General features: G+C 37.9%; 1 protein-coding gene across 1 annotated transcript in view; it reads right to left on the bottom strand.

Moving 5' to 3' along the window:
* Positions 1-716: 716 nt before the first annotated feature.
* The window catches only part of LOC306981505 (neural cell adhesion molecule L1.1-like), a gene marked incomplete at its 5' end in the record, with an annotated part of 71,120 nt that continues 56,083 nt past the window's right edge, over positions 717-15,753 (bottom strand). Inside the window, 9 exons of the mRNA XM_079581113.1 lie at positions 717-1,006; positions 5,310-5,382; positions 5,464-5,595; positions 8,712-8,861; positions 11,018-11,131; positions 11,207-11,374; positions 12,666-12,788; positions 12,913-13,180; positions 14,738-14,844. Of these exons, the coding sequence (XP_079437239.1) occupies positions 751-1,006; positions 5,310-5,382; positions 5,464-5,595; positions 8,712-8,861; positions 11,018-11,131; positions 11,207-11,374; positions 12,666-12,788; positions 12,913-13,180; positions 14,738-14,844 (1,391 nt within the window). The 3' untranslated portion in view covers positions 717-750. The remainder of the gene's footprint in view (positions 1,007-5,309; positions 5,383-5,463; positions 5,596-8,711; positions 8,862-11,017; positions 11,132-11,206; positions 11,375-12,665; positions 12,789-12,912; positions 13,181-14,737; positions 14,845-15,753) is intronic.

The raw sequence follows: 15,753 nt of genomic DNA on the forward strand, positions 1-15,753 counted from the left end.
ATGAGACGAGCTGTGTGCTTTTATTTTGCCGTGCTGGATCGAAACAGGAAGTCACGTCTTGGGCCGCGTTATTATGATTTGAAGTTATACACAGAGTCAATTGTAATGACTAATATATTCTAGTATTTTATGTAAGTAAACTGAAAAAAGTAATGTATTTTTGTAACTCGTTTCTTCCGTAATACGTCACCTCTAACATGTGATCCCTGTGGTGCTGATACATCCTTTTGCAAAGCTGCTGTTTAGTCTCCCCAATGCACTGTTCACTGCACTCTTCCCTACACTGAACTGAATACGCCACATTACACCCGTTCTGTTTTCTGGCTCAGGAAAATAGAATCAGTTTAAACAAGATTATTAATATTAAAACTGAACTCAGGGTTTACAGGTAGCAGCAAATGCTAAAACGATCAACACATTTACTACTTTTGAGCAAAAATGTGTCTAAACTGACCCATATTTTGCAGAAATCTCCAGCTAAACCTGCCTCTGAATGTGTTTAGGCCTTTTGTTTTGTTTTTGATAAGCTCCTGGAGTCTTAATTGGGGACTAATTGCCGTAAAACAAGAGCTTAATACAGAAGGCGCAGTTACACGTATGACCTGAGGTGGCAGTAGTGAGTATAAAATGGCTAACTTGATCACATGTGTTGTTTTCTAATTTCAGGTCTGCTCTGAATCCAGCCGCTGTAGCTCCCGAGCGCCCCCCCCGTGGCCTGGTGTGTTCGGGGCAGTGCGGGCGGCGCGGCGTTTAGCTGGTCCGCTGCAGGAGGGAGGACATGGACGGAGCGAGCGGGGGCGGGGGGACGATGGCGTTGGGGGAGGCGGGCCCCGAGCTCTCGTGGCCGGGCGGGGCGGGCCCCCTGCCGCTGTACTGTCCGATGAAGGAGCCGTCCTCGTTGAACTGGATGTCCACGCTGTCCCCGTACTCCGCCAGGGAGTCGTCGCTGCCCAGCTTGCTGCCGCAGATCGAGGGCTGGCTGTCCGAGCGCTTCTCGTCGCCGTCGCTGGGGGAGACACGGCGGGTTTCAATCAAACGCAAACACACAAACACTGAAATCATCTTTTAAAGAGATGGCGCCTTATGGAACGCAGGTGGGGCAGTTACAGTCGAGTGTCCAGGTTATTAATGGGGATTTTAACCTCTTCACGTCATCAGATTTTTTTTTCTCATTAGGCATTTTATGGTTAGTGCGTCTTAAACTCCGGAGCGACTTATAGTCCAGAAAATACGGTAGTGTCAAATGAGCTCTGACTGAATGAAGTTAAGCCCTTAACTCCCACCGGAACCGAGCACATTTTCTCCAGTTTGGCTTTACCCCAGTCCAAAAGCTTCTGGAAAAAAGGTGTGAAAATAGCAACAAAACTGAGACGAAAACAAGGATGGAAATGTGACAAAAAAGTGAGAAAACATTGGCAAAATAGTGACGGAAAATTGATGAAAAAGTGGCAAAAATGTCACAAGAAATTGACAAAAATATGACAAAAAATATGACAAAAACGTGACAAAAAAGTGACAAAAATATGACACAAAATGACAAAAAATGACAAAAAAATGACAAAAAAAATGACAAAAAATGACAAAAAATGACAAAAAATGACAAAAATGTGACACAAAATGACAAAAAATGACAAAAAATGACAAAAATGTGACACAAAATGACACAAAATGACAAAAAATGACAAAAAATGACACAAAAATGACACAAAAATGACAAAAAATGACAAAAATGTGACAAAAAAGACAAAATTTTGATTAAAAAAATTACAAAAATGTGACAAAAAATGGATGAAAAAAAGGACAAAAATGTGATACAAATTTGACCAAAAATTGACAAAAAATTGACAAAAAATTGACAAAAAAATGACAAAAAAATGACAAAAAAATGACAAAATGTGATAAAAAATGGACGAAAAAATGACAAAAAAAAATGACAAAAAAGTTACAAAAATGAGTTGAATACCCAACAAAAAAATTATGGAAAAAAAAAATCTGATGACGTGAGGAAAAAGATCCTCTCGGTTCAGGCGACAGTTAAGAGGTTAAAAAATTGCACATTGATGTCCTGCCTTTGAGCAGCAGAGCTGCAGGTGACTGAGGCCACGCCCACTGGAGCATGACTAATTTATCGGCCTATGATTGATTTGATCAAACCTCAATATCAGGCTGTAATAATAAAACCGCCACACGTCTGTTTGAAACTTCTCTTCCACATGATTGGAAGTCGCGATAATAGAGTTTGTCCACAAGAGGTCAGTGTTCAGACAGAATGAAACGGCTCAGAGACTTCGAAGCTACGACACTTCTTTGCAGGAAAGCCTCAAAGTGTTACAAGGCTTCACTCGCCCATCTCTAATTATTACGCCTTACAACAGGGGAGCAAAATCAGCCTCAAGTTTTCATTTCATTAAATTATTTGAGGGGAAACGACACGTTCTCATGCACTGCGGTGTCTCCTCACCTCTCCAGAGATCTGAGAGCATGAAAGGAACAGAGAAGAACAATGTGCACAACAAGTTTAGAACAGGTTAGTTTTCAAACGCATCACAAAGACAAACAAAGATCTGACAGAGACTCGGAGCCTTTAACTCTTAGCTCACACCTGAACGGATCCCATTTTCTACAGTTTGGCTTTACTCTAATCAAAAAGCTTCTTGGGGAGAAAAGCACCGAAATAGCCACAAAAAAATGAGAAGAAAACAAGGATGTAAACACAACAAAAATGTGACAAAAAAATCAACAAAAATGTGGCAAAAATTCAACAAAAATGTGACAAAAATTCAACAAAAATGTGACAAAAATTCAAGAAAAATGTGACAAAAATTCAAGAAAAATGTGACAAAAAATCAACAAAAATGTGACGAAATTTAAACAAAAATATGACAAAAATTCAACAAAAATGTGACGAAATTTAAACAAAAATGTGACAAAAATTCAACAAAATGTGACAAAAATGTGACAAAAATGTGACAAAAATGTGACAAAATGTGACAAAAATGTGACAAAATGTGACAAAAATGTGACAAAATGTGACAAAAATTCCACAAAAATGTGATAAAAATTCCACAAAAATGTGATAAAAATTCAAGAAAAATGTGACAAAAAATCAACAAAAATGTGACAAAAATTCAACAAAAATGTGACAAAAAATCAACCAAAAAGTGACAAAAAGTGACAAAAATTCAACAAAAATGGAACAAAAATGGAACAAAAATTCAACAAAAATTCAACAAAAATTCAACAAAAATTCAATAAAAAGTGACAAAAAAGAAAAAAAAGAAAAGAAAAAAAAACATACAAAAGGTGACACAGCACAGCAACAACGCGAGGAAAAAGATCAGCTTTGTGGGTCTTAGCTTTCAAATGATGCGTTACACAGGCCTATACAACAGCCAAAAGGGACAGAATGCATTTGGTTTAGGCGGGTGGTAAGAGGTTAAAACGCTTTATGCAAATGTGCTGAACAAAAGCACTCGGTCCGAATCGATGAACTCGTACTTTTACATTCAAGCCTGTTGTTGTTGGATTTCCTGGCAGCGTCTTGACACACACCACTCTGCGTCTCAGATCGATACTTCCTAATTTTGTTTGCTTAATATTGATTCTCTGTAATAACTGGTTCAGGAATATAATCGGCTCCGGAAGACGAACGTCACGTCAGCACAAAACAAATCACTTCCGGTCGATATTCTGCGAGACGTCGGCGCAGCAGTGCTTTTCTTCTACGGCGAGTTTCGACAGCGGTTTGAGTTTTTATGTGAGTGTCAGAGTTTTAAACATCTGTAAGAGTTACCGACCAGGCTGTGAGGCTCAGATCAAGCTGCAGCTGAAGGAAAACTACTTCCTGTTTATCGACATCTTCCAGGTTTTGTTTATGTATAAGATAATATTTTCAGCGGCGAAATTTAAATTCATTCAAACCTTTACGCCTCATTTACAGCGAATACGTTACGTCCACGGTTCGTTTTACGTACGTCTGCCATAAGAATAGGAATTACATAAACTAATGCGGTGGTTTAAACATGTCCGTCAGGTGTCCGTCCCGTCTACGGCAGGAATACGCATCGATTCTAGAGCGTCATCAAAGGCTTTTTCTACAGCGCAGGAGTTTGTTTATCCTGCATAATGAGCCATGTGCGCCACAAAAGACCAAAACACCGGATAATTGCCTTGTTTTAACAGTGACGTCAAGGCGGAACTGCTTCTCCGTGTTTCGGTGGGACGATAAACAGCGCAACACCACTTCAGAACAACAAAACAACATCTATACAAAAAGTTAAGCCTGTGACCCGCGTCTCGTCTCTTCAGGAGATATTTATAAATATCGTAAATGCTCTAATATAGGCCGGGGCCTTTATTTACTCAAGGGCATCAAAGACCAGGCCTTTATTAGAACCAGGCCACAATTAGAGACAGGCCTTTATTTCTATTTGAGCAAAACGGACGACCAGGAAAACAAAGAAAAACGAGATTTGTGTCCATTTGCACCTAAAATATCAGGTTCATTTATTAATGAACATTTCAAACCCTCTCCCAGCGGCTGGAACATTGACGCCTTTTATTTTGTCGGGACAACAGGAAGTGTTTCGTTGCTGTTAGCGGAGCTTTGACATCAGTGTCAATGCAGGTTTCTGTTTCGTTTTTACCACAGACCGGATTATTTGTTGTTATCTTGTGTAAAAGGCGAGTTTAGACGGAGCGTTTGTGTTTGTGATCGATCATGAGACTGACCCGAGAGAAGACGAGACGCTCGCGCTGATGGGAGGAGTTATTTTGAGGCGTGGGACTGACCTGCACACGGAGCAGCTGGACGTGCTTTGAAGACGCGATGGAGACTTTATTAAAACCCTGGAGGGTCACACAACATTTGCTTTTAATCTAATGGCCAGGCTGCAATAAAGGCCTTTTACCATTACTCTTCTTTAAGTGCCTCAGTTTTGCATCTTTTTAATGGAAATGACCATATTTGGATGACTTGGTGCAACACATGAGGAGGAAACTACGAAGCTGGATCGGAGGGTTAGCGGTAAGTTTAGACCTAACCCTGGTTTTGCCGCAAATACAAAGCTGGACAACTTTCTATCAGGGTCTCCATGGACCAGGTTTGGCTCCAGCTTAGACAAGAAGAGTGCTTTTTGACCAATCAGAGGAGAGAACCCTCTGCGCTGTATGGAGGGAGTGAGGAGCCGAGAGGGAAGAGGAGGAAGAACTTGAGTTCCTTTTTATCTCAAGTTGCAACATTTCCTGCACACAGTTTGTGGCTGAACAAAAGTACAAAGTAAAGTCACGATGATGATGTTTTTACTGACCTGTATTCCCCAAAAGTCTCGTCTTTCATCGGCCGAGCCTCCGAGTCCACCTCTTTGTCCTCTTTGTCTTTAACTGGGAGGAGTTACAGACAGTTAGAAAGTGTTTGAGCGGGTGGCCGGGGGGGCGGAGCCAGAGGCGTTAGGCCCGTTTTACCTGCGTATTTGCCTCCTTTGCGGCGCTTGATGAGGCAGAGGATGAAGAGGATGAGCAGCAGGAGGATGATGGCGCTGATGAGGCCGATGAACCAGCCCTGAGTGGCGAAGCCTCCGGGCATCTCCGACAGCTCTGCAACACGCGAGACACGAAGCTCACTTTAAACACGTCCTCCAGGTTTCCTGAAGGGCCCGCCGTCTCTGTGGTTATTACTATGATACTAGGGCTGCTCGATTATTGAAAAAATAATAATCACGATTATTTTTGTCATAATTGAAATCACGATTATTCAAACGATTATTTGTTGCCTTTAAAAAAATCCAGCAAAAAAGTGACAAAAATCCATCAAAAAAAATGACAAAAATTCAGCAAAAAAGTGACAAAAATCCATCAAAAAAAAGACAAAAATTCAGCAAAAAAGTGACAAAAATCCATCAAAAAAATTACAAAAATCCATCAAAAAAGTGACAAAAATCCATCAAAAAAGTGACAAAAATCCAGCTAAAATGTGACAAAAATTCATCAAAAAAGAGACAAAAATCCAGCAAAAAAATTACAAAAATCCATCAAAAAAATGACAAAAATTCAGCAAAAAAATGACAAAAATTCAGCAAAAAAGAGACAAAAATCCAGCAAAAAAATGACAAAAATTCAGCAAAAAAGTGACAAAAATCCAGCAAAAAAGAGACAAAAATCCAGCAAAAAAATTACAAAAATCCATCAAAAAAATGACAAAAATTCAGCAAAAAAGTGACAAAAATCCAGCAAAAAAGAGACAAAAATCCAGCAAATTTTTTTTAAAAATCCATCAAAAAAATGACAAAAATCCATCAAAAAAATTACAAAAATTCATCCAAAAAATTACAAAAATTCAGCAAAAAAGTGACAAAAATCCATCAAAAAAAGACAAAAATCCATTAAAAAAAAGACAAAAATCCAGCAAAAATAGTGACAAAGATCCATCAGAAAAGTGACGAAAATCCCCAAATTACAAATTAGAAAAAAAAATTAAAAAAAAATTGAAAAAAAAAATTAGAAAAAAAATATTATAATCGATTTTTTGCGATTATGCTAATTTTGTAATCGTTTACTGTTGTAATCGAAATCGTAATCGAATTTCGATTAATTGCACAGCCCTATATGATACTATTGCACACAGCGGAGGCCAAAGTACTGGATTTCATTACTTGAGTAAAAGTAAAAAGTCAAATTATTACTTAATGAAAGTTTTATAGAAGTCAGTTTAAACATAGATTTGTAATAAATAACCTTGCAGCTTCAAAAACATGCAACTAACACGACAACCAGCGGGCGAGGAAAGAGCTTCTGTTTGGTCCTCATGGCAGGGAGCTGACTTTGCTGCAATACCACCCTCTAGTGGCCAGAGGCGACTCCAAAAGAAACTTTTTAAAGGTCCTATATCATGCAAAATCGACTTGTTTGGAGCTTTCAGCCATGTGGTTTTGCTATTTCCTTATCAAAACCTCCCCCAGAGTGGTTTTTGGCTTCATTCACGCAGTTCTCAGTAATCCTCCTGAATCCTGCTCCGCCCTTTGCTGGAAAACCACTGAGTTGTGACAAAATTAATAAAAAGAAAAAAAAACAAAAACAAACAAAAGGAAAACAAACAAACACAAAACAAACGCACCCCTGAGCGTCTGAACAGATGTCATGTTTACACTGAAGGATGTGAAGATGGAGCTCTTTCTAACCTACTCTGGACACGCCTGTTCTTTTTTTCTTACCTAACGATAATGTCGCGGAGAAAAGCGCGTTTGGCTACGAGAGGTGCAGAACTTTTTTAGCCTTCCTAAAGGAGAGGACACTCGCTAGAAGTTGGAATTTATCTCCGGGATTCATCGACTTTCACCAAAACAGTGTTTTTCTGTGACTGTCTCTGATGTTTGATGAACCTTCTCAAAGTGGATTCACTTTTATAACCAACGCGAGTCCCCAATGTGATGGAGAGGCCGGGACAGAGCGGTGGTGAGTCAAAACGTTAGCGTGTGTGTGTTAGCTTGTGTGTTAGCATGTGCATTAGCGTGTGTGTTAGCTTGAGTGTGTGTGTTAGCTTGTGTGTTAGCGTGTGTGTTAGCGTGTGTGTTAGCGTGTGTTAGCGTGTGTGTGTTAGCTTTTGTGTGTTAGCTTGTGTGTTAGCTTGTGTGTTAGCTTGTGTGTTAGCGTGTGTTAGCGTGTGTTAGCGTGTGTGTTAGCGTGTGTGTTAGCGTGTGTGTTAGCGTGTGTGTTAGCTTGAGTGTGTGTGTTAGCTTGTGTGTTAGCTTGTGTGTTAGCGTGTGTGTTAGCGTGTGTGTTAGCTTGAGTGTGTGTGTTAGCTTGTGTGTTAGCGTGTGTGTTAGCGTGTGTGTTAGCGTGTGTGTTAGCTTGAGTGTGTGTGTTAGCTTGTGTGTTAGCTTGTGTGTTAGCGTGTGTTAGCGTGTGTGTGTTAGCTTGTGTGTTAGCGTGTGTGTTAGCGTGTGTGTTAGCTTGTGTGTTAGCTTGTGTGTTAGCTTGTGTGTTAGCGTGTGTGTTAGCTTGAGTGTGTGTGTTAGCTTGTGTGTTAGCGTGTGTGTTAGCTTGTGTGTTAGCGTGTGTGTTAGCTTGTGTGTTAGCATATTAGCTTGTGTGTTAGCCATTTATGAAGCTGTGTTGCAGATGTCAACTTCTTATAACTATATTGTAAAGTAACTTCACTTATTACTGTGATATTTATATTTCTTTAGAAGCTAATAATGCGTGGGCAGATCCGCTTGGAGAGAGGGGGCGGAGTTAACTGAATCGAAGCGTCTTGTCTTCCAGGTTTGCAAAATACCCCCAGAAAATACTTATATTTCTCACAAAAAATAGTGCTCTATAGTGGTAGAGGTACAATACATCATATAAATGCCTATACTTTACTTTGGGGTGGCTAAAATAGCAGATACAGATCCTTTAAAGCGGAAAGCCCGGCTCTCATAGAGTTTTATTATTTCTAAACATCACTGTGACCCATGTGACATCTCTGGGATCAGTTTTTGTTTTGTGGAATTATGAAGTTTTGGCCTGCTGACTCTGGAGAACTGGAGGCTCGGAGATGGTTTTAGAAGGAGCAAGATGTGCCATGTTTCACAGGCCACGTTTTATTTTTTCCTTAGAGATGTAGTGGAGTAAAAGTAAAAGGTCCTCAACAAGTTCCCTCATCATCACTTCATGAAAACGTCTGTGGTTTACATCAGTTTCTAAACATTCAGGCAAACTAAGGCTGGTGGTACCTGGCCCTTTGGTCTGCACGATCTTCTCCCACTGCGTGTTGTTCTGGTGCAGGATCTGGAGGTGGTAGGTGGTGCCCGGCTGCAGCCCCGACAGAGTGTAAAAACCCTGCGTGGAGTTCACCTGCTCCGAGTCCTGCCAGGTCTCCCCGGCTGCAACAAAGAGGACGGTTTAAGTCACGATTCCAGAAAACGAGCTAAACGCTGAGCTCGATTATTACTAAAGCGTCATCAAAGTATTCATAAAACAGAGCCAGAAATAAACAAACTCCCAACGTGAGATTTTGTCACTGAAAACGAACAGGCCTAAGTTAACCTCTTACCACCCGCCTAAAGCAAATGCCTTCTGTCCTCTTTGGCCATTATATAGGCCTGTGTAACACCTCATTTGAAAGCTAAGACCCACAAAACTGATCTTTTTCCTCGCGTTGTTGCTGTGTTGTGTCACATTTTTTATGTTTTATTTTTCTTTTTTTCCATTTTTGTCACATTTTTGCTGAATTTTGTAATTTTTTTGTTGAGTTTTTGTTGAATTTTTGTTGAATTTTAGTTAAATTTTTGTCAAATTTTTGTCAAATTTTTGTCAGATTTTTGTCAAATTTTTGTTGAATTTTTGTCACATTTTTGTCACATTTTTGTTGATTTTTTGTCAAATGTTTGTTGAATTTTTGTTGAATTTTTGTCATTTTTTTGGTTGAGTTTTTGTCACATTTTTTGTTGAATTTTTGTCACATTTTTGTTGATTTTTTGTCACATTTTTGTTGAATTTTTGTCAAATGTTTGTTGAATTTTTGTTGAATTTTTGTCATTTCTTTGGTTGAGTTTTTGTCACATTTTTGTTGAATTTTTGTCGCTTTTTTGTTGAGTTTTTGTCATTTTTTTGTTGATTTTTTGTCTTTTTTTGTTGAATTTTTGTCACTTTTTTGTTGAGTTTTTTGTCACTTTTTGTTGATTTTTTGTCTTTTTTTGTTGAATTTTTGTCACTTTTTTGTTGAGTTTTTGTCACATTTTTGTTTAATTCTTTGTCACATTTTTGTTGAATTTTTGTCATTTTTTTGTTGATTTTTGTCACTTTTTTGTTGAGTTTTTGTCATTTTTTTGTTGAGTTTTTGTCATTTTTTTGTTGATTTTTGTCACTTTTTTGTTGATTTTTTGTCATTTTTTTGTTGATTTTGTCACTTTTTTGTTGAATTTCTGTCACTTTTTAGTCCATTTTTTGTCAAATTTTTGTCACATTTTTGTTGAATTTTTTTGTCACATTTTTGTTGAGATTTTGTCACATTTTTGTTGAATTTTTGTCACATTTTTGTTGAATTTTTCTCATTTTTTTGTTGAATTTTTGTCACATTTTTGTGGAGTTTTTGTCACATTTTTGTTGAATTTTTGTCACATTTTTGTTGAATTTTTCTCATTTTTTGTTGAATTTTTGTCACATTTTTGTTGAATTTTTGTCACATTTTTGTTGAGTTTTTGTCATTTTTTTGTTGATTTTTGTCACTTTTTTGTTGATTTTTTGTCATTTTTTTGTTGATTTTGTCACTTTTTTGTTGAATTTCTGTCACTTTTTAGTCCATTTTTTTTGTCAAATTTTTGTCACATTTTTGTTGAATTTTTTTGTCACATTTTTGTTGATTTTTTGTCATTTTTTGTTGAATTTTTGTCATTTTTTTGTTGAGATTTTGTCACATTTTTGTTGAATTTTTGTCACATTTTTGTTGAATTTTTGTCACATTTTTGTAGAATTTTTCTCATTTTTTTGTTGAATTTTTGTCACATTTTTGTGGAGTTTTTCTCATTTTTTTGTTGAATTTTTGTCACATTTTTGTGGAGTTTTTGTCACATTTTTGTTGAATTTTTGTCACATTTTTGTTGAATTTTTCTCATTTTTTTGTTGAATTTTTGTCACATTTTTGTAGAATTTTTGTTGAATTTTTGTTGAGATTTTGCCACATTTTTGTCATTTTTTGTTTAATTTTTGTCACATTTTTGTTGAGATTTTGTCACATTTTTGGTGAATTTTTGTCACATTTTCGTTGAATTTTTGTCATTTTTTCGTTTAATTTTTGTCACATTTTTGTTGATTTTTTGTCACATTTTTGTTGATTTTTTGTCACATTTTTGTTGAATTTTTGTAATTTTTTTGTTGAGTTTTTGTCACATCATTGTCACATCTTTGCTGCGTTTACATCCTTGTTTTCTCTTGTTTTTTTATTTTTTGTGGCTGTTTTGTTGCTTTTTCCCCAAGAATCTTTTTGATTAGGCTAAAGCCACACTGGATCCGCTCAGGTGGGAGTCAAGAGGCCACGTACCGGCCTTCCGGAGGTAGCGGATGTGGAAGCCGTGGTTTCGGTCTCTCTCTCCCGGGACCCAGCTCATGTTGAAATACGTGTCTCCGAAGTACATGCTGATGTTGGACGGAGGCACTGCAAGACAAACACCGAGGCGTTAACGCGCGGTCGGCGTTCGGAGTTCGGCGAAGTGAAGACGAGCTCGTTCACCTCCGTCGAGCAGCGTGGCGAAGCGGCGCGTGACGGCCGGCCCGTCCCCGGCGGCCGTGCGGGCCCTGACGTTGAACAGGTAGTAGGAGCTGGAGTCCAGAGACAGCAGCTCGATGTGGGTGGTGCTGGGGTCGCTGATGAGCAGGTACTCCACCTCGCCTTCCTCCTCTGCAGACGCAAAACACACACTTTAAAGGCGAGACACTGCAGGTGAACAGGGGAAAAAATAAATGTAGAGATTATTCGCTTGTTTTTTGTCACTTTTTTGTCAATTTTTTGTCGATTTTTGTCATTTTTTTGTACATTTTTTGTATATTTTTTGTCACTTTTTCGCCATTTTTTCTCAATTTTTCGTCAATTTTTTCTCCGTTTTTTGTCAATTTTTTGTAAATTTTTGTCATTTTTTTGTAAATTTTTTGTATATTTTTTGTCACTTTTTCGTCAATTTTTTCTCCATTTTTCGTCAATTTTTTCTCACTTTTTTCACATTTTCATCCTTGTTTTCGTCTCAGTTTTGTTGCTATTTTCACACCTTTTTTCCAGAAGAAAAATGTACAAAAAAATGACAAAAATGGACAAAAAGTGACGAAAAAGTGAGACAAATTTGACGAAAAATTGGGGAAAAATGGACGAAAAAGTGACAAAATATGGACAAAAAAGGGATAAGAATTTGACAAAAAAAATATGAAAAATTTGACGAAAAAGTGACTAAAAAATGGACAAAAAAAAATCAAAAAAGGGATGAAAAAAATCTGATGATGTGAGGAAAAAGATCAATTTAGTTTTGTAGGTCTTTCAAATGAGGCGTTACACTGGCCTACAGGATTTGGGTAAAGCTGAACTGGAGAAAATGCTCTCGGTTCAGGCGGGAGTTAAGAGGTTAAGGTTGATGAAAAAGTGGCAAAATGTCACAAAAAAGTGACAAAAAAATGAGAAAAATGTGACAAAAAAATGACAAAAATGTGACAAAAATGTGACAAAAAATGAGAAAAATGTGACAAAAAAATGACAAAAAAATGACAAAAATGTTACAAAAAAATGTAAAAAATGTGACAAAAAATGAGAAAAATGTCACAAAAAAGTGACAAAAAAAATGAGAAAAATGTGACAAAAAATGACAAAAATGTGACAAAAAAATGTAAAAAATGTGACAAAAAATGAGAAAAATGTGACAAAAAATGAGAAAAATGTGACAAAAAAATGACAAAAATGTTACAAAAAAATGTAAAAATGTGATAAAAATTCGACAAAAAAATGAGAAAAATGTGACAAAAAAATGTAAAAAATGTGATAAAAATTTAACAAAAAAATTACAAAAATGTGACAAAAAATGACAAAAAAATGACAAAAAAATGACAAAAAACTTACAAAAATGATGGATCGGCTCTTTAAAGGAAACAGTTCAAACAAAAAGGCAGAGGAAGTTGCAGTTCATGGGGTCCTTCGCTCTGACTCTTACCCTGCTGATACTGCACGATGTACCCGAGCAGAATCCCGTTGGTCTCCCTCGGCGGCGTCCAGAACAGGACGAGCGAGGTGTCTGTGGGGCTCTCGAACGTCAGCGAGGCGGGAGGTCCGGGGGCTGGTGGGCGGGGACACACATGTTCACAGGTTAAATACTACAGCCACAGACCTATGATAGAACCACAGATATTGTCTCGACTTGTCCAGCACTGGCGGCCATGTTGTGATGGTCCACGGCTCACCTCCCTCGGGCGTCTGGAAGCCGTGAGTTAGCGAGCGGGGCCCCTCCCCTTTGCTGTTGAACGCCGACACCGACAGCTCGTAGACGGAGTACAGCTTCAGCCCCGTGATCTCCTCCGACGTCTTCATCCCTCGCACCTCCACCACGCGCTCCGTCTCCCGCTCCTCCTCCTCCTCCTCCGCCTCCGCCTCGTCCTCCGCCTCCCCCCGCAGTTCCCCCAGCGACCTGCGGCGGCGCTTCGCCTTCGGGCCCAGCCTCGTGAAGTAGATCTGAAGGGGAAAGTTTCAAGATGTTAACCTCTTGACTCCCGCCTGAACCGAGAGCATTTTCTCCAGTTCAGCTTCAAATAGGCCAGTGTAACAGCTCATTTGAAAGCTAAGACCTACAAAAGTAAATTGATTTTTTTCCTCACATCATCAATTTTTTTTATCACTTTTTTTGTTGGGCAGTCGTCTCATTTTTGTCAAATTTTCGTGACGTTTTTGTCACTTTTTCGTCAAATATTTCGATTTTTTTTTGGTCAGTTTTTTTGTCACTTTTTTGTCAAATTATTCACATTTTTTTGTCAAATTTTTCTCACTTTTTTGTCAAATTTTTCTCACTTTTTTGTCAAATTTTTCTCACTTTTTTGTCAAATTTTTCTTACTTTTTTGTCAAATTTTTGTCCATATTTGTCATTTTTTTGTACTTTTTCGTCAAATTTTTCGATGTTTTTTTTGTCAATTTTTTTGTCACTTTTTCGTCAAATTATTCACTTTTTTTTTGTCATTTTTTTGTACATTTTTTTGTAAAAGTCACTTTTTCGTAAAATTTTTCGATATTTTTTTTGTCAATTTTTTTGTTACTTTTTTGTCACTTTCGTCAAGTTATTCGCATTTTTTTTGTCAAATTCTTATCACTTTTTTGTCCATTTTTTGTCACTTTTTTGTCAATTTTTTCTCAATTTTTCGTCAAATTTTTTGTCCATTTTTTGTCACTTTTTCGTCAATTTTTCTCACTTTTTTTCACATTTTCATCCTTGTTTTAGTCTCAGTTTTGTCGCTATTTTAACGTGGCAAAAATGTCACAAAAATGTCACAAGAAATTCACAAAAAAGTAACAAAAAAATGAGAAAAATGTGACAAAAATATGACAAAAAAATGAGAAAAATGTGACAAAAATGTGATAAGAATTTGACAAACAAATTACAAAAATGTGACAAAAAAATGACAAAAATGTGACAAAAAAATGACAAAAAAAATGAGAAAAATGTGACAAAAATGTGATAAGAATTCGACAAAAAAATGACAAAAATGTGAAAAAAAAATGACAAAAAAATGACCAAAAAATGACAAAAAAATGACAAAAAAATGACAAAAAAATGACAAAAAAATGACAAAAATGTGAAAAAAAAATGACAAAAATGTTACAATAAAAAAAAAAAAGTGATAAAAATTGGACAAAAAAATCACTACAATTTCACAAAAAATGACCAAAAAAATGACAAAAAACTTGAATACCCAACAAAAAAATGATGGAAAAAAAAATGTGATGACGTGAAGAAAAAGATCCTCTCAGTTCAGGCGGGAGTTAAGAGGTTGAGGGTCAGGAGCGAGGATTAGGACTTTGAAGCTATAATTTGATGCTTTCAGACGCCTAGGACTAAACAGCTTCGTCACTTTTCCATCACGTTTCTGTCGCTCTTTCGTTTCATTTTTGTCCGTTGTTGGGCATTTTGGGTAAAGCCAAACTGGAGAAAGCGTGCTCGGTTCAGGTGGGAGTTCAAAGCTTAAAGAAAGAGACATAAAAAGAGTCCGAGGAGCGGTACTTCGGTGCTGCAGCTGTACCTTGTATCCGAGCAGGAGGCCGCGCACGTTCTGGGCCTCGTCCCACTTCACTCTCACTGTGCTGTTCATCACCGTCACCGTCACTCCCCCGGGCGCCTCCTGGGGCACTGTGGAGCAGAGAGCAAGAGCGTCAGGCCAACATTAAAGGAAGAGCGTGTAGAATCTGCTCTCACTGGTTAAAAAGGCGGAACATTTCGACGTTTCATTTTGTTTGGAAGAGCGCAGTGACGGCTTTCATCTCGATAAACTCCAGCCTCTCGGTCTGTGATTGGACCGATGTGCCCAGACGGTTCTTCTTCTTTTGAACATAAAGGAGGAGCACCTACAGCAGCTGGCCGGGCAACATTTCATTAAAGCTCAGGGACTGAATTCTAGAGGTTCTCAGTAGGGATGAGCAAAGTGAAGCTTCACGAAACTCCAAAGCAGTTGAAGCGATTGTGCCGGAGCCTGAAATCAGGATTTAACCATGTTACTCATACTACGTCTGTGTTTGATTTGATTTGCCATTAAGATATGGACTTTTTCCTGAATGAATGTTCCTCCATTGTGTCTTTTTGCTAATCTATATAAATGGTATAGAGTCTCTCTCTCTAAAACCTCAAAAAGCAGGTACGAAATCTAGGAGTAATCATGGATTCGGACCGGAACTTAAAGGAATAGGCCACCGTTTTTACATACTAAAATATGTTCTTACCTCACTTTAGTCGAGTTAATATATCCCCGTCTGGTCTTTGTCCGTGCACTCTGCCAGGCAAACGGAGCACATACGCAGCCTCTCCCACATGTCACATAGCTCCGAAAAAGCTCACGATAGAAGCTACCAAGCTCTTCCACGTGTTCCCTATTTAAATAAAGTTACGTGAAGTGTTTTCATGCGAAGTATATTTACACAGAAATGTAGCATGTCGATTTTATAAGCAGATAAAAAGGGGGACTATATTGTGAGGCGTAATGATACGAGGAGTAAAACGTCCGCGCAGTAACTCCTAAAGGTTATTGACGGAAGTGAGCGGGGG

Source organism: Gobius niger, assembly GCF_951799975.1.
Source record: "Gobius niger genome assembly, chromosome: 22".
NCBI lineage: Eukaryota > Metazoa > Chordata > Actinopteri > Gobiiformes > Gobiidae > Gobius > Gobius niger.